Raw genomic sequence first — 22526 nt, 5'->3', positions numbered from 1 at the left:
TTGTAAATGAGTTTGTCCGATTTGAAGTCATGAATGTGCCACGTTTTTACTGACTAAAATTTTTGAAAAACGGTCAGATTACTTGTCTATACAGACAATCAGAGCTTTTTAGACCTTTAAAAGTATTTTATTGCCGGGCTGAGTGGCTCAGACGGTTAAGGCGCTGGCCTTCTGGCCCCAACTTGGCAGGTTCGATCCTAGCTCAGTCCGGTGGTATTTGAAGGTGCTCAAATACGTCAGCCTCGTGTCGGTAGATTTACTGGCACGTAAAATAACTCCTGCGGGACTAAATTCCGGCACCTCGGCGTCTCCGAAAACCGTAAAAGAGTAGTTAGTGGGACGTAAAACAAATAACATTAAAAGTATTTTATTGATAATTCATAGGACAAATTCCTAAGAAGCTTCAACGATAGTACATGTGGATGTTTTTCTTAATCTAAATCAACAGAGACTATACCAAATATGGCATTGTAAAAAATGTTCACAAAAATAGATTTTGTATGTGATATTATTGTTTGTGTGTGTTGTTGTTTAGTTTTTAAGTCACTTTATATATGTAGCTGAAGATGGCCACACAGTGACCGACATTGGTACTACTTATGAGATACGATACGATTATTTGTACAGTGTTATATAATGGTGATTAGGTGGATTCCTAATAAAAAGTCCTTTTCTACTTAAACTGGGAAATCAACACGGATCATGAAAATTATAAACTATGATATTTAACCATGTTAGTTTTCATACGCAAGCTACCAATCCTAAACCTGGATGAAATGGGAAGCATAATGTTCCAGGTTCTCTTTTGGATTTGAACGAGATTACATCGTCATTATGCGACACTATTTGTGAACGTGGTCGAGTTTACTTGTCAGATTTTAATTATAGATTCCTTCAGACGAGTTTACATTATACCGTTAGTGTAAGTGATCCTGATGGTACAATAATTCTAATCTTTGTATTTCTCTTTCATCAGGTCGTGACATTCAAACTAGGTGGAAGTCACTGAGAGACAATTTCATACGGGAGCTGAAAATCCAAAGAAAAATCAGCTCTGGTCAACCGGTTCCGAAACGAAGAAAGTATATTTATTTTGATCAACTATTATTTCTGAAACCTAGTTTCGATTATCGAAGGTAAGACTAGATGATTTTATACAGTAATTTAATTGATGCTATAATACACTGTTTAAAAATATGTATTACTTTTTTCCAGAAACGCTAGGTACAGGAGAAATCTACCAGAAAGTTCTTTTCCATTGGATAATACTATCTCTGAGGCTGGTGATGTTCAGGTGGAAGCCGCAAGTTCTAGCGCGACAGTCGTCGATAAATCCGAACACATGAACTGTACTCGGACACACCAAACGAATGAAGACATGTTAATAGATATGTTAACAACTAGTGTACTGCAGTCTGAACAAAGAGAAGCCGACGATGAAATGGCTAACAAACATTTCTTGCTCTCTCTTCTTCCTTTAATGAGAAAACTGAACGATGAAGCTAACGTTGCAGCTCGTATACAACTATTGGATGTTTTACGACGAGCGTTGGTGAATCAGCATCTGACTACTCTCTCGAACACAGAATAATTGATACTTAAATACTGATACCAATAAACTCTAAAAGTAATCATGCATGTTAGTGCTGAAATATATATAACGGATTAGAACATTCATATAATCTGTCACACCTGTTCCTAATATCACCCATTCACAATCAGTGACAAGTTTACGCAATGTAAGCACTATTATATATTTATATGTATATATGTGTATATGTATTCGTTAAGAAGGAGGCCATTCTCTTTCAGTGTCGATTAATTTAATATAACCTTTAAGTTTGAAACATGAAATTAATACAGTGTACGCTGTACGAGGAAACTTCGCATCATTCTACCATCCGTCGACTTTCGCTCCTCTGATCGCTGAGTGGGAAGCTAAGTGTGCGAAACATCCCAACAGTTAGTTGCTTTTGAGATTGCACCGGAAAGTGTGTGTGACTGTTGCATGCGTATTTTTTACATTGATTGTGTATTAAGTACGGTAATCGATTGGAAATTAAGTATTCGGATGAATAGCGAATTTATTCGGTGGAATGTTAAGTTACTTAAAAAAATATAGCTATAGAAGAGGTGTTCAGCGATTTGCTTGCAAAAAATCTACGTAATCTGCGTTTCGAAGTTGAGGAAAATGTGACATACATCAGGTTCAGTTTTGATGCAGAGAAGAAGCGGAAAAGGCACGTTTTAATTGAAGATAAACTTGGGGATATTCGGGCGCGGTTAGAAGTAAGTCTCAGAAAATCTTCTAATCGTCTAGCGCAGGAAATGAAAATATCCATGGGATCGGTTCACAGAGCGACCAGAATGCTCAAACTTAGATCATATAAAATAAGGTTTGTGCAGGAAATTTTTCAGACAGATTTCAACTCAAGAATAAGGTTCGGAAATTGGTTTCGTGAAAGTGTTTACAACGCTGGATCCACGGCTAATGTTTATGTCTGACGTGCCATGGTTCCATTTTTCCGAACCTGCACATTCTTAAAATGTGCGATCGTGGAGTGCTGAGAACCCGCATATAGTGCTGAATGTGCCATTGCATCCCATTAAAATAGGGATACGATGTGTTAAGCGCACAGCGGAAAATAGGGCCTGTATTTTTCGATGATCGCGTGTAGTCAGCAGTGTATGCGAGAACAATTTCGTGTCCAATTTTTAATGAAATAACACAGGAAGAAAAGGATTATGGATATTTTCAACAGAATGGAACCTCAGCCCATACCGCTCTTAATTCTAACGACACTTTACATCCAGTTTTTGATGATCGGATAATTATTGTAGGTTGATGACTCCCTAGATCAGCCAACGTAACTTACTGCGTTTATAATCTTTGGAGAACCTTACAGGGCAAAGTTTACCGGAATAACCCCCTTGCTCTATGAACTGAATATCGAAATATCACGTGTAACACAGTTTATTACCGAAGCGGAATTACGGAAAGTGATCACTAATTTATTTAAACGATGTGAGGTATTTCTTACTGCGGAAGGAGGTCATTTTCAACAGTATCTGATATACTGGAATTCAAGAGGACAAATTGGGGCAAATATTCATTTATAAGACGAGGAGTAGGATTGGAGTGAATTATCAAGAGGGATATTCGATAAAGTTCTTTGAAAAGGTTAAGTAAAAGCTAAGTAAACAACTGATAGAGAATCTGCCACCAGGGTGACAGCCCTAAATGCAAGTCATTGATGACTGATTGTAATAAACCTGTATAATGTGCACACAGTATTTTAATTTAAATTCGTGAGCTTATTTTATTCTGTAATTCTGTAACGAAAAGTGTTGGCCAGCGGCAGAATGATTCGAAGTTTCTTTGTAAAATGAGAGCCCTGTATAACATTAACAATATTATAACATACAACTCTGGAGATAACAGACGTGCAGAACCAGGTACAAGTACAGAAAACTTTCAAATCTATTAAACTGTCCATAACGGATTAGAACATTCATATAATCTGTCACACTTGTTCCTAATATCACCCATTCACAATCATTGACAAGTTTATGCAATATAAGCAATATTATATGATATATATATATGCATGTTTAAATGTGATTTGTTGGAGTCTGAGGATGCTCTTGTAGGACGAAACATGTCATTCTATTATTTGTTCTTTTACAGTGTTCTACAGTCTGTGAAACATACATTATATGCTGTAAAATATGTTAAGGGAAGCGTAAGCATCATTGACAGTTTTAAAACTTTACGCTGCACATCCATAACCTATTTTACAACTTTTTTTTGCCAAAACTTCCCAAAAAAAGACCACTGTTTCTTTTTCCATATTTGGTATAAATTGTGACGAAGAAATTTCATTAGCTGTGTGTTTATTCACTCCAAAAGTTTTGGATTCTCTCGTAAGCCACAGTTTCATTTATAAGTTAAAAAAAACCTATGGTGACATCGAGCTCCAACAAGGAGCAAGTGCAGTAGCTGCTCAACAAGCAGGCAGCAACGCAGCGCTTGCAATCTCCTGCAGATTGCAGTTGTGTAGGATTGCATAAAGTTAGCAGCGAGTTCCAAAAACGGAACAAATACATTCACTTACGCACAGTTACGGGAAGACCTCCAAAGTGTCTTTTATAGACAGTCTATCGCCTGTTCGAACAGGAAACCGTAGTGACTTTCAGAATATACTTATGGCGTGAAGAAGTAAATCTAATGTAATAAATATATTTCTCAAACATGTTATTATTTACTGTATCCTGTTTAATAGTTTCTTCAAAACTGAAAATAAATTATAGTCCTATTTTTAATAGTTTGTTCATAATATTTCTGTAAAACGTTAACTCTCGAAAAAATAGCATAGCTTTTACAATTGCAGGATGTAATATCATCTAACGGAGATGAGAGATAGAGCACACCTATGTTAACAACAGTAGTCAGTTATTGTGAGGTTATTGTTGATAAGGGGCTTGGTTTATGCGCCTGACGAGGCCGCAGCGAGCCGAACTATTCACCGTAAACAGAGCGACGTAATATGTTACCCCAGGGATCTGTACTGCCTCCATTATTGTTCAGTTTGCATACAAGTGACGTTCCAGAAAGTGTGTCCCAAACATTTTGCTATTCTGATGACACTGCTTTAGCTGCACAAGCAAAATGTCTTGAAGCTGGAGAACAAACCTTGACGCAGGATCTAAACAAAATTGATTGTTATTTTTTGACTGTGATGGTTTGGTCTAAACCCAACGAAAACACAGATAACCGCTTTCCATCTCAGTAACCAGCAGAAAGCAAGAGAGTAACTAAATGTTACATTTCGTGACAGAAGATTAAAACATAACCCACACCTCTAATATTTGGGAGTAACTCTTGATCACTCTCTGATTTACAAAACTCACCTGGAAAACTTAAGGTGAGGAACAATATGATCGAAATACTGGCCGAAATCCTCTTTAGAGAAGGAATGTCATTAGTGTATTCCGTTGCTGATTACAACTCGCCAGTGTGGTCTACGCGTATAAGGAATGATCTTCATTGGGGTAATTATAATAACGAGGTTGTTAAGAAAAGTTACGGTTCAGATACATGATAATGATAGTATTTAGGGGTTGTAGTAAGGATGTAAAGGAGAGGACATATAAGTCTGGTAACACCGCAGTTGGAGTATGGCTCCCTCAAGGACTACTTGATACGAGAACTGAAAAAAAAATTGAAAGGAAAGCAGCACGATTTGTTCTGGGTGATTTCCGACAAAGGAGTAGTGTTACGAAAATGTTGCAAACTTTGTGCTGGGAAGACTTGGGAGTAAGGAGACGAGATACTCGACTATCTGGTACGCTTCGAGCTGTCAGTGGTGAGTTGGCGTGGAATAACGTACGTAAGTAGAAGAATAAGCTTGAGTGGAGTTCTTAAAAGGAGAAAATACCATAATATGAAGCTGGAATTCAAGAAGACAGATTAAGGAAATATTCATTTACAGAACGCGGAGTAAGGGATTGGAATAAATTATCAAGGTAAAGGTTCGATAAATGTCCAAGTTCGTTGAAAATATTTAAGAAAAAGTTAGGTATACAATTGATAGGGAATCTACCACCTGGGCGACAGTCCTACCATACCTGAAGTACTTATATGAGTACTGTTTTCATGAGAGTGTTATACCAAATGAACAGAGAGTTGATAAAGTAGCTGCAGTGTAAAAAGGACGGTGTGACAAAAATAAAGTGAATAATTACAGGCATATCAGCTTGCTGTGTTCTATGGAAGAAGAATTATTTCTGAGTATTTCAGACACGTTTGAGAAATTACCGACTGAATTCATGGAATGCACTTCCGGTTTAGGAAAGGTTATTTTAACGAGAACTTGCAAAATTCCAGAAGGATATAACAGATATTTTAGATTCATTGATGACTGATGACTGAAACTGAACCATGCACGAACAGGCCATGGAAGATGTCGCACCGAAAGTGGGGCATTCTCGATTCCCCAACGTGTGATTGTACAGCCCAAGAACAAGCAATTAGGCCTACCCACAACAACTAAGCCCAAATCAATGGTTTGTGAATGACTGGAACGACCTTGTTAGGGCTTGCTCTTCATGTACAAATGTAACATTTTGTTTACATGCATTTTCCTTGAACAAGGGGAAGTGTCTGTGTAAGGATTTACAGAAGGTAGGAGCGTTTAATCAGCAGTTTTTAAAGATAGTTGGATAGAATGTCCAATGGACTAAACTAGCGAAGTACTGAAATTCACATATCATAATAAAGATATTTACAAAAAGATATACAATTTGAAAACTGGAAATGCAGCTGGAATTGATAAACATTTTGGGGATATACTAAAGGCAATGGGTTGGGATATAGTACCATACCTGAAGTACTTATTTGAGTACTGTTTTCATGAGAGTGTTACACCAAATGAACAGAGAGTTGATAAAGTAGCTCCAGTGTAAAAAGGACGGTGTGACAAAAATAAAGTGAATAATTACAGGCATGCCAGCTTGCTGTGTTCTATGGAAGAAGAATTATTTCTGAGTATTTCAGACACGTTTGAGAAATTATCGACGAATTGATAGAATGCACTTCCGGTTTAGGAAAGGTTATTTTAACGAGAACTTGCAAAATTCCAGAAGGATATAACAGATATTTTAGATTCATGAGGTCAAATGGAGTAATATATAGATAACACGATAATGAGTGACTGCAAGAAAAGACCTCAACGATGTTGTGAGATGGTAAACGGGGTGAAAAGTGAGGTTGTAAATTTCGTAGAGAAGAAAAGGTGACTTTCAGATTACGATACTGAAGAAGAGGAAGTACCTCACGGGAATCACTGTAAGTACGTAGGTGCTAATATAAGTAAAGATCGTCACTGGGATAATCACATTAATTAGGTTGTAAATAAAGACTTCAGATATCTTCATAAGATTTTGAGCGTATTTGTAAGATGTAGTAAAAATGTGAACGAGAGTGTTTATAAATCACTGATAAGACCCCAATTTTTAAGAATATAAGACTCTAGTAATGGGCAATACTCTCACTCGAGACTAACGTCACAGATCTTGAGATTCTCGTAAGAATCTCGAGACCGATTCTCCTGTGCTGCGATCCGTGTGACGTCCCAGTAACTACGAGCGTAAGTTTGATTATTGCGTGAAATAACATTTTCATATGGAAACTTATGTGCCGATAAATGTTGTCAAAATATTGGAAAAGTACAGGATGTTCAGTTATGAGCCCCTTAATACCATTAACGAAAGTGAAACAGAATGTTAATAGAATCTTACACGGTTCACGAGATGGATATCTTAGCTATATAATTTGTTAATAACTGGAGATAAGATGTATACCCTCCTCTGCGAACCATGTGACCTTGCCGCGGTTGGGAGGCTTGCGTATCCCAATGAAGCAGATAGCCGAGCCGCAGGTGCAACCATATCGGATGGGTATCTGTTGAGAGACCAGACTAACGAATGGTTCATCGAAAGGGGGGTAGCAGCCTTTCGGTAGTTGCAAGGGCGGCAGTCTGTATGATTGACTGATACGGCCTTGTAATAATACTCAACATGGCTTAGCTGTGTTGATACTGCTACACGGCTGAAAGTAACGGGGAACTACAGCCGTAACTACCTCCCGAGGACATGCAGCTCTCTCTGTATGAATGATGTACTGATGATGGCTTCCTCCCGGGTAAAATATTCCGGAGGTAAACTAGTCCCCCATTCGGATCTCCGGGTGGGGACTACACGAGAGGGGGCGATCATCAGGAAGATGGATACTGACATTCTGCGAGTTGGAGCGTGGAATGTTAGAAGTTTGAATCGTTGTGGTAGGTTAGAGAATATGAAAAGGGAGATGGATAGGCTAAAGTTAGATGTAGTTGGTATAAGTGAAGTACGTTGGCAGGAAGAACAGGATTTTTGGTCAGGCGACTACCGAATTATCAACACGAAATCAAACAGGGGAAATGCAGGTGTTGGTTTAATAATGAATAAGAAAATAGGGCAGCGGGTAAGCTACTATGACCAGCATAGTGAAAGAATTATTGTCGTCAAGATAGACACCAAACCAATGCCCACCACAATAGTGCAGGTCTATATGCCTTCTAGTTCAGCGGATGATGAAGAAATTGAAAGAATATATGAGGAGATAGAAGATTTAATACAATATGTAAAAGGTGATGAGAATCTAATTGTGATGGAAGACTGGAATGTAGTGGTAGGCCAAGGAAGAGAAGGTAGTACAGTAGGAGAATTTGGATTGGGACAAAAGAACGAAAGAGGAAGTCGGCTGGTTGCATTCATAATTTAGTCCTTGCCAATACTTGGTTCAAACACCACAAACGACGGCTGTAAACGTGGACGAGACCTGGAGACACTGGAAGGTATCAAATAGACTTCATTATGATTAGGCAGAGATTCAGAAACCAGGTGTTGGATTGCAAAACTTTCTCAGGAGCAGACGTGGACTCTGACCACAACTTGTTGGTCATGAAATGCCATCTGAAGTTGAAGAAATTGAAGAAAGGAAAGAATGCAAAAAGATGGGATCTAGACAAGTTGAAAGAAAAGAGTGTGAGGGATTGTTTCAAGGAACATGTTGCACAAGAACTAAATGAAAAGGCTGAAGGAAACACTATAAAGGAAGAGTGGAGAGTCATGAAAAATGAAGTCAGTAGGGCTGCTGAAGAAATGTTAGGAAGGAAGAAAAGATCAACTAAGAATCAGTGGATAACTCAGGAGATTCTAGACCTGATTGATGAACGACGAAAATACAAGAACGCTAGAAATGAAGAGGGCAGAAAAGAATACAGGCGATTAAAGAATCAAGTGGATAGAAAGTGCAAGGTAGCTAAGGAAGAATGGTTGAAGGAGAAGTGCAAGGATGTCGAAGGCTGTATGGTCCTGGGAAAGGTAGATGCTGCATACAGGAAAATCAAGGAAACCTTTGGAGAAAGGAAATCTAGGTGCATGAATATTAAGAGCTCAGATGGAAAGCCACTTCTAGGGAAAGAAGACAAAGCAGAAAGATGGCAGGAGCATATCCAACAGTTGTATCAAGGTAAAGATGTAGATAATTTGGTTCTGGAACATGAAGAGGCTGTTGATGCTGACGAAATGGGAGACCCAATTTTGAGGCCAGAGTTTGGCAGAGCTGTGAGTGACCTGGCACCTGGAATTGATGATATACCCTTTGAATTACTGACTGCCTTAGGAGAAACCAGCATGCAAGGTTATTTCATTTAGTGTGCAAGATGTATGAGACAGGAGAAGTCCCATCCGATTTTCGGCAGAATGTTGTTATACCTATTCCCAAGAAAGCCGGTGCTGATAGGTGTGAAAACTACCGCACCATTAGTTTAGTATCTCATGCCTGCAAAATTTTAACACGTATTATTTACAGTAGAATGGAAAAACAAGTTGAAGCTGAGTTGGGAGAAGATCAACTTGGCTTCAGAAGAAATGTAGGATCACGTGAAGCAATCCTGACTTTAAGTCTGATCTTAGAGGATCGAATCAAGAAGGACAAGCCCACGTACATAGCATTCGTAGATCTAGAAAAGGCATTTGATAATGTTGATTGGACCAAGCTATTTATGATTCTGAAGATGATAGGGATCAGATACCGAGAACGAAGAATTATCTACAATCTGTATAAAAATTAGTCTGCAGTGATAAGAATCGAGGGCTTTGAAAAAGAAACAGCAATCCAGAAAGGAGTGAGGCAAGGCTGCAGTTTGTCCCCTTTCCTTTTCAATGTTTATATAGAAAAGGCAGTAAAGGAAATCAAAGAGAAATTTGGAAGGGGAATCACAGTCCAAGGAGAGAAAATCGAAACCTTGAGATTTGCCGATGATATTGTTATTTTATCTGAGACTGCAGAAGATCTCGAGAAGTTGCTAAATGGTATGGATGAAGTCTTGGGTAAGGAGTACAAGATGAAAATAAATAAGTCCAAAACAAAAGTAATGGAGTGCAGTCGAACGAAGGCAGGTGATGTAGGAAATATTAGATTAGGAAATGGTCTTAAAGGAAGTAGTTGAATATTGTTACTTGGGTAGTAAAATAACTAACGATGGCAGAAGTAAGGAGGACATAAAATGCAGACTAGCACAAGCAAGGAAGAGCTTTCTTAAGAAAAGAAATTTGCTCACTTCAAACATTGATATCGGAATTAGAAAGATGTTTTTGAAGACTTTCGTGTGGAGCGTGGCATTGTATGGAAGTGAAACATGGACGATAACTAGCTCAGAAAGAAAGAGAATAGAAGCTTTTGAAATGTGGTGTTACAGAAGAATGTTGAAGGTGAGATGGATAGATCGAATCACGAATGAAGAGATACTGAATCGAATTGGTGAGAGGAGATCGATTTGGCTAAATTTGACGAGAAGAAGAGATAGAATGATAGGACACATCTTAAGACACCCAGGACTTCTTCAGTTGGTTTTTGAAGGAAGTGTAGGTGGTAAGAACGGTAGGGGTAGACCAAGGTATGAATATGACAAGCAGATTAAAGCAGATGTAGGATGCAATAGTTACGTAGAAATGAAAAGGTTAGCACAGGATAGGGTGGCATGGAGAGCTGCATCAAACCAGTGTATGGACTGATGACTCAAACAACAACAACAACAAGATGTATACCTACCTGGATATCTCGCAATTGTTGTCGACAGAGTAGCTTCTTGTGGTGCAGACCGGGCCGGAGATATTCTCTGTGACGATTCCCCTTCAGTGATATTATGTGCTTTTAAGCGCCGGATCTTCCCACAAGCATTTCTGCATATGTATTTTACTTCTTTTGAGCAAACGGCACAGCGTACTGTGCTAGGTGGCATCTCTTCAAAAGCAATGCGGATACATATAATAGTGATTACATCCCTCCACATACAGCCGTATAAACAAGACCAAATCCGCATGTGCGACACAGTTTACACTCGTGATCCCACCAGAGTACATCCACGATTTACGTTGCGGTTCGGACATCGTTTTAAGGGCGCACGTCTGTGAAGACCACAGTAAAGTAATAGAAAATCACTATTTTTTTCATCATAATATGGACAGAAATACTTATTCCAGGTGGAGAAATATTATCATGTGCAATGAATGAGCATTGTAGATTGTTATTAGCTTATTAGTTACTGGTTAAACTTCGTAGTTAATTTTTTATGACAATTTATGTCTTAAACGAAAACCGGAAGTAGTGACGTGGGACCATTCTGTAGCCAGTGGAGCAGATAGACCTGAATTATTCAATGAATATTTTACCTCTAATTTTGTTAAACCTGTTCAGTATGCTGATTTTCCTAAAATCACACCTGTTACTTCCCATAGCCTCACTAATATTTCTACCACTGAATCTGAAGTGTACTCCCTACTTTCGTCTTTGTCAGAAAATAAACCCACTGGCCCCGACTGTCTCAGTCCTATCTTCCTTAAGAATACAGCAGTAACTCTTTCATACCTTATTAGCGTGATATTCAATCGGTGCGTGTCAGTCGGCTACTTTCCGAAATCGGATATTGCAAATTATCGCCCCGTCTCTACATTACCTGCTTTATCAATCATTTGTGAAAGGATCATCCACCAGCGTTTGCTTGCGTTTACAATTCCATATATATACCCCCAACAGCATAGTTTCCTTCCTGGAAGCTCCTGCGTAACTAACTTAGCTATCCTCCTCTATCATGCCACGTCTGCCATCCACGCGGACTCTCAACTTGATGTATGCTATATCGACATCGCGAAAGCCGTCTATACCGTGGATCACACGCTTCTTGCACACAAACTTTCTGAGCGATGTAACGTGCATGGGAGACTCTTAGCTCTAATTAATAGCTTTCTGAGCGAAAGACTACAGCGCGTGATCCTTGATGGACGCAGTTCTTCTCCCACCACCACCCTCTCTGGTGTCCCGCAGGGCAGTTTCCTAGGTCCTTTTCTTTTTCCCCTGTTTATTGATGACCTTATCGATACTGTCTCTCACCATTCATGTGAAATCCTCTTTGCAGATGATTGTAAAATCTTCAAGCAGATCGATTCTCCTACAGATACAATCCAATTGCAAAATGCACTTGATTCACTGTCAGGTTGGTGCACTACATGGCGTCTTAAACCTCATCCCTCCAAGTGTTCCACCATTTCGTTCACACTTCGTAAATCCCCTGTTCTACAAGAACATTACCTAATGAACCAACCGTTTCCACTTGTTGACAATCAAAAAGACTTAGGAGTGCATTTTGACGGTAAATTGTTGTTTGTCTCGCAGATAAAGAGGGTCACCTCACGTGCTATGTCACTCCTTGGTTTACTCTACAGCTTTTCTGACATCACAGATGTAAATGTCCTCAGAGCATTCTACGTTTCCTGTATCTTACCTATTGTTAAATACGCCTCTCTAGTCTGGTCCATTTCTGCTTCTTCAAATCTCAGCCACCTTGACCGTGTACAATCTTTTTTCTGCGCTATCGTCAGAGCCAGGATCCCTGCATGTCGCAACTTAAGCACTATCCAAGTGCTTGGGAAACTGAAACTCAAGACTCTTTCTGCTCGGAGGAAAGTAGCCGACCTAAAGCTGCTATACAAAGCAGCTAATGGTCTATTTAGGTCTCCAGATTTAGTTTCCTTATTCCCCCTCCACGTCCCATCCCGTAATACCAGTATGAAGACCCTATTCCATATTCCTTATTCCCGGCTTTCTCTCACCCAAAGGTCCCTTTCTGCACGTATTCCAGCAATGTTTAAAACCTTATCTGCCAATAAGAACATAGACATCTTCGTTTCCTTCCTTCTGTCATGATATTTCTCATATAAAATAATTTTCCTTCTTGTTCTTTCCTGTTCTGCTCCTGTATTTACTGCAAATGTATTTTCCTTTGTTAATGTCGTTGTTTATGTAAATATGTATTATATATGGTTGTACAATTTTATTGTGTATATTTGTGTCCTTTGTAAATATTTATATATTTTTCATTTTAGATTAATATCTATTGTACCTAGCTCGGATCTTTATAATTTGGCGTTATGCTGTTGCTGATCCTGAGTAAATAAATTAATAAATTAAATAAATAAATAAATAAATAAATAAATAAATAAATAAATAAATAAATAAAATGTTTTAAAGCTGCAAATTCGCTCCAAGCTATCGGAAGGGTAAACTCGGAGACTACTCATGTGTCATGAATGATATTTTTACTGTTACTACCCACAGCATGTAGGTACAAAGTAGACTATAATTAGAAATATGCGATATACCTAGTACCATACCTGAAGTACTTATTTGAGTACTGTTTGCATGAAACAGTTATACCAAATAAAAGGAGAGTTGATGGAGTACGGTAGCCCCAGGGTAAAAAGGACGGTGTGACAAAAATAAAGTGAATAACATTACAGGCCTATCAGCTTGTTGTGTTGCATGGAAAATCCCATCTTATTACTTTTAAATAGGGTCATGTTGATGTGCAGAAAAGAATTCAGGGACCTACTATTAGAAGTTTTCTTGTAAATGGTACCAAAGTACAAAAAAATATATAAATTAACTGAAAAAAACTATGCCAAAATTTTACAACTCAAATTTTAACTTGAGACAATTTTTAGAATGTTCCTGACCCATGCTCTCGATTAGTTTTGTCCACCTTGATTACTTTTAGGCTCCTCCATTTTCTTCTGGCTCTGCTTTTCATCTCTTCCATCTTTGCTGAGAATGAAATATTTTCTTTGAAGAACTTGATGTAGCTGCAATACCTGCGTCAAGTTTAAGTTCAACGTGTGGTGAGCACGTGGTGGTGGTTTTTTTCTGCAACCTTAACCTCTTCCAAACTTGAATCGCTCGCGTATTCACCGAAACGAACCTCATTTACACGGTAACATTTCCATGTATAACGATTTCCCTTATACTTTCTCTTACAAGAAGCTTTCTATTGAGCTTTTCTTTTAGGTGGACCATGTAATTCACTTATTATTATTATTATTATTATTATTATTATTATTATTATTATTATTATTAACAAAAAGAATCACTCTTATTACTTGTGCTCCTACGATAGGCACTAAAATTTAGTAACTGCTGAACCGGAGGAGCACTCCAGCAGTGATACTAGGTAAACACAGTATCACAACACCATGACATATATATACGATTGTGTAAATACAAACAAACGATATCAGAACTTTTCGTATTTACCAACATAAACAGTGTGATTTATCAAGTAGAACGGAAGTGAGTTCAGAAATCTATCTGTAATAGTTTAGAAATTGTGGGTTCAAATGTAAACCTTCGTAAAAGTGGGCAGGTCCTTCCAAAGTGCACCTTCGTGACTAAAGTCTTACATACTCACGTTTCCATAATAATCATTTTTCAACGTATTTGTGTTGTCTACATTTTAAATATCTAAACATGCCAAAAATTTCATATTCGGTTTTTTTTTCCACCTGTACGTATGATAGTACTTCTTCGTTTTGCTCCGGAACTAGCAATGAGAATGATGATAAACTTACTTCCAATGTCACTGTCCTACAGATAATACGAACCTGAAACCACTGTTGCCAGATATTTACAACTAAAATTCACATCACATTGTTAACATTTCTCTTATGTACCTTATTTTTCCCACATGTCCGATATTTATAATTATAAATGCCAAACTATGCTTCTCGTTGCTGTAAAAAAACTAAACAGAAACAGTAATTGGTGTAATATACCAGTTGTTCTCCCACTTTCTTACCTGATAATTCACCCTGAAAATCCACCTTTTCTTTTATGCGCGCCATGTAATTCACAAATTATTATTATATTAATTAAAAAATCACTCTTATTATTTGTGCTCCTACAATGGGCACTCAGATTTAGTAACTGCTGAACCGGAGGAGCACTCCAACAGTCCCGACAATACCTACCATAAAACCCAAATTTACCAGCAGACTGCATTATTAAAATCTGAAATGTGAAATATTTTTGTACACTTTCATTCAAAATATTATTGTTAAGTAATATAAATGCATTCGAAACTTAAACCATTTAATTAGAACAACCGATTGTTGAGTGACTACCACATTGTCGCAGACGTACAATAGTCTACTGTATATAAAATGAAAGCATGGCTCTCATTTTAAGAGGGCAGTTCATTTGTTCAAACATAGCAAGTAACAGTAAAATAATTTATGTAACTCAGGAGAGACGATATTAAAATGCCCTCGTTTTCTGGTCATTATTAATATTTTTCCCATTTATCCCTGGGTTCCATAATCAAGTCCATTTTCCCTTGTTTGTGGGAAATTTCCCTCAATCTGGCAACATTGCCTGAAACTCGTATTAACAATCGGTGTTCAAATTTAAATAAACTGAGACCGTAACGTTGAACCAACAATGACTTTATTTCCGCTCTCCCGACTTGATAATAATAATAGTGTAACTCAATTCGACGACATCTGGTGAACGAATATGGGCACATTGAAAATTAGAGGTTGTGTCATCAAAGCAAAGCAAAGTCACCTCCATACAGGCCATGAAGGCCCTTGGAGGAGTGGAAGGTAAAGGCTTCCACCATTGTTAACCTCGACACATGATGGGGTGGAGTGGTTAGCTCTACGCCCGGCCGCCTTTGCCCCCAGGAATTAACCTAGTACTCATTTTTGGTGTAGGCTGAGTGAACCTTAGGGCCATATGCACCTCCGGAAGTGGAAATCTAGTTTCTTAAATTTTACGACTTGCTAACGGGGATTCGAACCCACGTCCTTCCGGGCGAACCGAGCACGCCTTTACCGCCTCGGCCAGGCAGCCCCTAGAGGTTGTGTCATAATTCCGGAAAATGTTTGATCTTTCTCTGTCTGGAGATAGAGATTACATTTGGTTCTGGGGGATCCCCGGCCATTCCGGCGGATTTGGCAAACCTAGGTCAGCTACAACAAATACTTGAAATGTCCGTCATGGATAACTACGCAAGTCTCCACACGTCATACCATGTAGTGACGCACATTTTCAATTGATTTGGTTTGTATACGAACAGTGTCACAGGTAGTATTCATACAGTATATTGTTCTAGAGAGCGCACGTCAGAAACCCAGTCATTATGTAGTCTGCGAGATTTTTCAGATGCCCTCAATTGTAAATACGACGTAATTCACACCCCGTAATTGGGATTTGGTAAATCACTCCAAAGAAGAAACCTTTCAAGTAATAAATTGAATCACAGGTTGTATTATAAATCCAGCTCCTTAACTGAATGGTCAGCGTTGAGGCCTTCGATTCCTGGCCACGCCGGGGATTTTTATCCCATATGGTTAATACCCCTGGCTTGGGGATAGGGTATTTTTGGTCTGCTACAGCACACTCTTTTTCATATTCACATAACACACCTTCCAAGCCATGCGGATACATACAAAAGTGATTATATCCCTCCACATAGGATTGACGTCAGGAAAGGCATCCGGCCGTGTAAACAGGACGAAGTCCATCCACATGTGCGACACAGTTTGCACCTGTGATCTCACCGGAGTGGAAAAAGCAGAAGAAGAACACCGGTTGCTTTACAAGTTCTGTTGCGTGTCACTGTTAACTTTAGCTAAAATTACGTTTAGAGTGGGAGGAATATTGGCAAAGAAACTAGTGAGAACTACGCGCTACAATACCGTCATAACCTTGTTTTTCGTCGATTGTGTTTGTTTCCTTTTTCTTTGCGGTTTTACTTTTCCAGCTGTTCTTAAAACAACGTATTTTTGTTCCTCCTTCCTAATCTTGTAAATGATTCGTTCAGAACACCTTACATTATATTACTCATTCATGGTTTTAAGAAAACATTAAACACTATTGCCTTTTCTTCCCTCGCTGCCTGCTGGTATTTCGTATTTTGTGTGTTTCACTTTTTTTTTTTTTTTTTTTTTTTTTTGTAAGGCCCGGTTTTATAAACATGCTCTCACTCTGGGAGTTTGTTAGCTTCTAGCTAATATTTTAACTCATTTTTGCGAGTCACGCGTTTCACCGAGCTTTTTTCGGCAGAGGATTAACGCTAACACCGTATTAACTCTCGCTGGAAAGAGCTATCGTACCAATCTCTTAAGCGCGGTATTTTGTTTTCTCCCTCAGTCCCGTAGTAGACTGTATTATTCTTTCGTGACAGGCTTGAAATTCTGGTAGTAATAGAAGTAATGGAAGAGAAACAGGGGCAAATATTTTCTACTTTAGAAAAAAACATTACTCACTGAGTTAAGTCTGTTAAGTATCAAAGCGTTGTAGAATGGAAGATGACTGATGGTGTGAGGTTAAGAGAAAAAGAAGACACACGGAAATAAATTTCAGGGGAATGTATTATCTGCGCACTTTTTAGCGATAGATTTACACCCTTGTGCACACATGTATTGTGTTACAATTAAGTAGAAGTTCGGCGTGATTCCCTATACAATTAAAATGCAATTTAGTATTTGACTACAAACTAACAGAGTAACTGACACTAGATAGAACTGCACAGACACATTTATGGCCGGTTTCTGAAATGACAGTTATCTGTAGATAACATGGTGATATGTTTAAAATGAGTTTCCGAAACAAAAGTTATCGGCTTCTTCACAGTTACCTGCGCAACGACTGGTAACTGCAGCTAGTGCTGTAGTTACCTCTATGTTAGAGCTGATTCCAACAAATACCGCTTTGAGGTGCCACTCCATACCGTTTCGTACAAGGTCTTATATTAGTTTCGTAAACATTAGAAAGTGATAATGAAGTGGTTATAATATATTTACAGTCATTCATTGTAGTTGTAACGTGCTTGGGTGTGTTGGATTCGACAATATTTCGGTTAGTACGTTTACTTCCATGTTATCACTGGCTTTAGTCACTGATTACACTTGTATGGTGTCATCTGTCCCAGCTGTTTAGAGGTTACAATCTCCTCGGAACATGACGCCTCTACTGTAGATATATCTTCCAATACGGGAAATGAATCGTCAAATAAAATAGAACTCGAGTCGAACGGATTTTCATCAGGCTCTAATTGATCTTTCAGTGCAGCTATAATGTTAAGATCTCTTTCCTCATGCTTTGAATCAAAGACTTTAATATTACTTATCTAGACTCACAGAGCGCGCTGATGCTATGCGGAATATTGAACACTTTCGCGCATCGCCATGTTGCGGGCGCTTCAGCTTCGAATGGATGACTAGCACGTTGTAATGTTTACAGACCCTTGCATATTTTCGATTTCATTTGAATCATGCCTGTTAGTGGATCTATTTTAGTATTATATGTAACGGAGTGTTAATATATTGTCAAATATTTTCAAGGAATGTGGGAACTGATATATTACAGTAGTTTCGGCAATATTAGGCCTAAAGTTAGGCCTTACCTGTAGAATGGAAAGATATTCACGAGGGTGAATTCGTGCGCAGCCTTCATTTGTACAGGTTGCTATCGGAAGGGATCTGGTATTTCTTTTCACATGTGAGTAGAAATAGAACTGTTATAAAATAACGTTAATTTACCATAATCGAGAACTAAACAGGTTATAGGGTGATTGATTCAGAGAACGCATGGACATGACATTTAGAATATTTAGGCTGCTTCTTCTTTTTTGTTTGCCTTTTTCCAATTCATCGGAGATAATTGTTTAGAACTAAACAGCTGTTCTGAAAAAGGCTACATATTTTTCACATAAACTGTGTTGCGGTATTACAAATTTGATAAACCTGGGCCTAGAATCCGTAAGATATGATTGATACAACTTGATAAAACCTTTTAATATTAGGGTAAGGTATTGCTTCAAATTATCAGTTATCTAAAAAATGATTTATTAGTATCGTGTGTCTTCATTTCTCCAATTTTTCCCATTTGCTTTATAATAAAAGAATACAATTGTTAATACACTATTCCAGTAAGATCTGACAATATAAAGTCTAAATAAAGCTCATTACAGTCTTGTCAATCCTAGTCTGCAGTAGAAAACGCTAATCAAAATAACTGTTCACTATGATATTAATCTTTTTGTTTGCAAGTGCTTTACTTTCAGTTTCACCTATTTCCATTCTGGTGTAAATCATGGTGCTCATATTAGAGAAAAATTAGAACGCACTTTCAATTTTTATGTGCTCAGATAATGTTAATTCGGAATGAGTTTGTAAAAGCAGTATTATTCAAGCAGATAATATTATAAGGAGGGTTTTACATCTTAAATGATACCATTCTTACTTAAGCCTAACCGGGCAAGTTGGCCGTTCGGTTAGGACCGCACAGCTGTGAGCTTGCATCCGGGATAAAGTGGGTTCGAACCCCACTGTCGGCAGCCCTGAAGATGGTTTCCCGTGGTTTCACATTTTCACACCAGGCAAATGCTGCGGCTGACTTTAATTAAGGCCACGGGCTCTTCCTTCTCATTCCTAAGGCTTTCCTATCCCATCGTCGCGATAAGACCTATCTGTATCGGTACGACGTAAAGCAAATTGGTAAAAATAAAACTTAACCCTAAACCACGCAGAGAAACTCAAACTAACCCTATACATTCATTTCATTTTAAGAAATACACAACAGAAGACTAGCACTAGTGTAACAAATGTCAGGCAGCATTTACCTAAATCCAAATCACACAATAATGATACAGTAACTTAACTTCTGCTCATCCAGTTACGTTATTTCATATCCAAACCAAACCAAATCCCATGGCACAAAAGGCCCGAAAGGCCATGGCCTACCAAGGGACCGCTGCTCAGCCTGAAGGCCTACAGATTACGAGGTGTCATGTGGTCAGCACGGCGAATCCTTTCGGCCGTTATCTCACCGTCAGATATCTCCGTAATTGTAATCACGTAGGCTGAGCGAACCTTGAACCAGCACTCATATCCAGGTACAAATCTCTGACCTGGCCGTGGATTGAACCCGGGGCCTCCGGGTAAGAAGCAGACACGCTACCCCTACACCGCAGAGCCGGCATTTCATATTCATAAAATGATAAAACATGTATCTGATTGTTTTAGAATGATTTCTGCAGTCATGTACTTTTTAAACAATGTATTCAGAGAATTGAGTGAAATTTGCTGTAGGCCTAATGACTTACCAGAGAGGAATCGTAAGCTATGTTACCTTTCATAGAAAGATTTTATTTCACAGGTTTCCTTTTTTGTTGATACTGAAGATTATTATTATCGGTACAGGAGTTTATAAATATTTGTGTTCTGCAGTCTGCTGAGAGACAGGCAATTTTTACCTCACGATATGTAATCATACTTAAGTTGTAGACTGCTCTTGGAACATGTCTTCTTATTTTCAATAAAGCTAAATTGTAGAGTCTACGTTTCTCAAGAGACAGATTGTTACGTGATCCTCGTCCTTTGAGTCTGGCCTTCTTGCGATATGTACAATGTTCGAAGAAATTAGTTACAAACATGACCCTTATACAGTATTAAAGTGAGCGACGTGATAATTTTCGAGGTACTGCTAGTGTATTTTCATAGTAGTGTATTTTTCAGTCTTCTTATTGTCTTTTTAATTTTTTTTAGGTGCGCCACCTATGGGCTATCCAAAGGATTTGTGTAGATTGTTCCGTTTTTATAGAGAAATATATTTTATATTACCACAGTCTTCATACTATGTATATTTATTGCGTGTGTACACGGTAGTCGGTGTAGGCTGTCATTAATTTTGTAGGGTAGATGTTTTCATGAGTGCGAAATTTAAGTTAAAGCTCGTATTACATACGATCTCCGCGTCAAGCTGAGAAGCGCCCGCAACATGGCGGTACGCGCATGGACATGTCTTCCCCAGTCACACGCTACTGCGCAGCCAGCGGTGTGGGGCCTTGGGTGTACCAGCCGGTACAGACCTCCCCCCCCCCCCCCTTAAAAGTCCTTCCAAGGGGTGACACAGAAGAAAACAAAAAAATTTCGAAACAAAGTCCAAGTTTGTTGCTGATTAATTAAAGAAGAATTTCGAAGAGAAAAATATAACTTTTCAGTAGTCAGAGGTAATTTGATTGATACTGATGGGTGAGAAAATATTGACGGAACATTAATAGATGAAAAAGTACTTTTTGCTGAATAGCCGACGAATCTTGAAGAAAGGACAAAAAATTTCAAAGTCTTTTGTTGTTAATAATTTAAATTCAAATTTAGAGATAGGTGAAACCACTACACGCTGCTAATGCTTGACGGCCACACCTGCCGCCGCAGCCGATGTTCATACGAGTCGCCCTGACTCCTCTCGTACCCTGAGATACCGCTCTCTCGCACTATGAGAGGGGTAGTCGAGGTGAAGCACGCCGCAGATGCGAAGTAGTTTGCAGTACTCGAGTAGCTTGCGGTTGGTGCGCCGCACATCAGCCTTTGCCGGGAGCTGAACTCCGGCTCGTCGTTCTTAGAGAGTCTTCACAGGAACGAAGGGGGCCCAGTTTCCGTTCAAGTTGCTGCACGGCAGTAGATGGCTGAGGGGGCACTGAAACAGTAAGATCTCCGCGACAGACTTTGTTGGAAATTTTGCTTTAGGGTATTATCATATTGGAGAGGCTGAGGAGCCAGCGGCGTGGAAATTTTATTTGCCATAGGTGCGGTTTAGCAGGAGGCGGGAACTTGGTAATGGCCGTTGGGCAAGGACAACAGAGTAACCATGGGGAGGGTTTTACATAGTTATACAAGGTAGATGGACAAACACAGGGCAGAAGGCCTTAAATATAAAACCCAAAAATATAGACTAACCTTTAGAGAATTTACAAGGAGTTAAAGATCCAATGAGCAAGAAATTTACACAGGTTTCCCCTGAGACAAATGAACCCTAAAGATCCTCTCGGTGGCTGGATTACTCACTAAGAATGTAACAAGTGTCAAAAAACAAAAATGACACACGGCCCATGAAATCTGGGGGCAAGCTTGCCCGCGGGAACACACCATTTAATCAAGAATTGATCTCCGACATTTAAATGGGTGGACATCCGTCCATGCTCATATCTAGTTCTTTATCAGCGTACCAAAAAGAAGAAAGAGCAACTCACTTTACGACATGCAAACACCGAATCCAAAAAATAGGGGGACACGGAAATTCAGAAACATTATATCGGGGAAGACTGTTATGATACACTCCCGAAAGAATTTAACGGAAGAAAATGAATGGCACCTACTTCCCAGGAGGAATTCTTGAGATGGTAAAACAAAACAAAAAAAAAAAAAATATCGAGGACTTCACAGGGATGAACCTCAAATTAACGATGCAGATGGTTTACTACCGTATAAGAGCCTGCCCCAAAGAAAAATCACAACTCCCAGGAGTAATTAATGTGTAGAACCTCATCGATAAATCCAAAGGCCGAAACACGCCTCATACCGATATAAACGTCCTACCGGGGATAATCACTCTGGGGTGACTTCGTTACACCCATGTTAAAAGACAAATTACCCTATACAAATTACATACGAAAAGAGGTAACACCATAATAATAATAATAATAATAATAATAATAATAATAATAATAATCGTATGGCCTCCGCTACCGTGTGCAGACATTTCGATTTGACGCCATCTGGCTGTCTGCTCGTCAATTTCGACGTTC

General features: G+C 38.8%; 1 protein-coding gene across 4 annotated transcripts in view; it reads left to right on the top strand.

Annotated features, from left to right (window-relative positions):
* LOC136867383 (uncharacterized) overlaps nt 1-4206 on the top strand; it is an 86143-nt gene extending 81937 nt beyond the window's left edge. For all 4 annotated transcript variants that reach the window (XR_010859679.2, XR_010859678.2, XR_010859677.2 and 1 more), the window contains exons 2-3: nt 977-1136; nt 1216-4206. Coding sequence is in view for 1 of the 4 variants with exons in the window: in XM_067144560.2 (XP_067000661.2) it covers nt 977-1136; nt 1216-1591 (536 nt within the window). In the remaining 3 variants the exon portion in view is untranslated. The remainder of the gene's footprint in view (nt 1-976; nt 1137-1215) is intronic.
* The last annotated feature ends 18320 nt before the right edge of the window (nt 4207-22526 follow it).

Source organism: Anabrus simplex, chromosome 3 (assembly GCF_040414725.1).
Source record: "Anabrus simplex isolate iqAnaSimp1 chromosome 3, ASM4041472v1, whole genome shotgun sequence".
NCBI classification, from domain to species: domain Eukaryota; kingdom Metazoa; phylum Arthropoda; class Insecta; order Orthoptera; family Tettigoniidae; genus Anabrus; species Anabrus simplex.
Note: the sequence above shows the minus strand (reverse complement) of the source record. Positions and strands in the feature narration are given on the sequence as shown.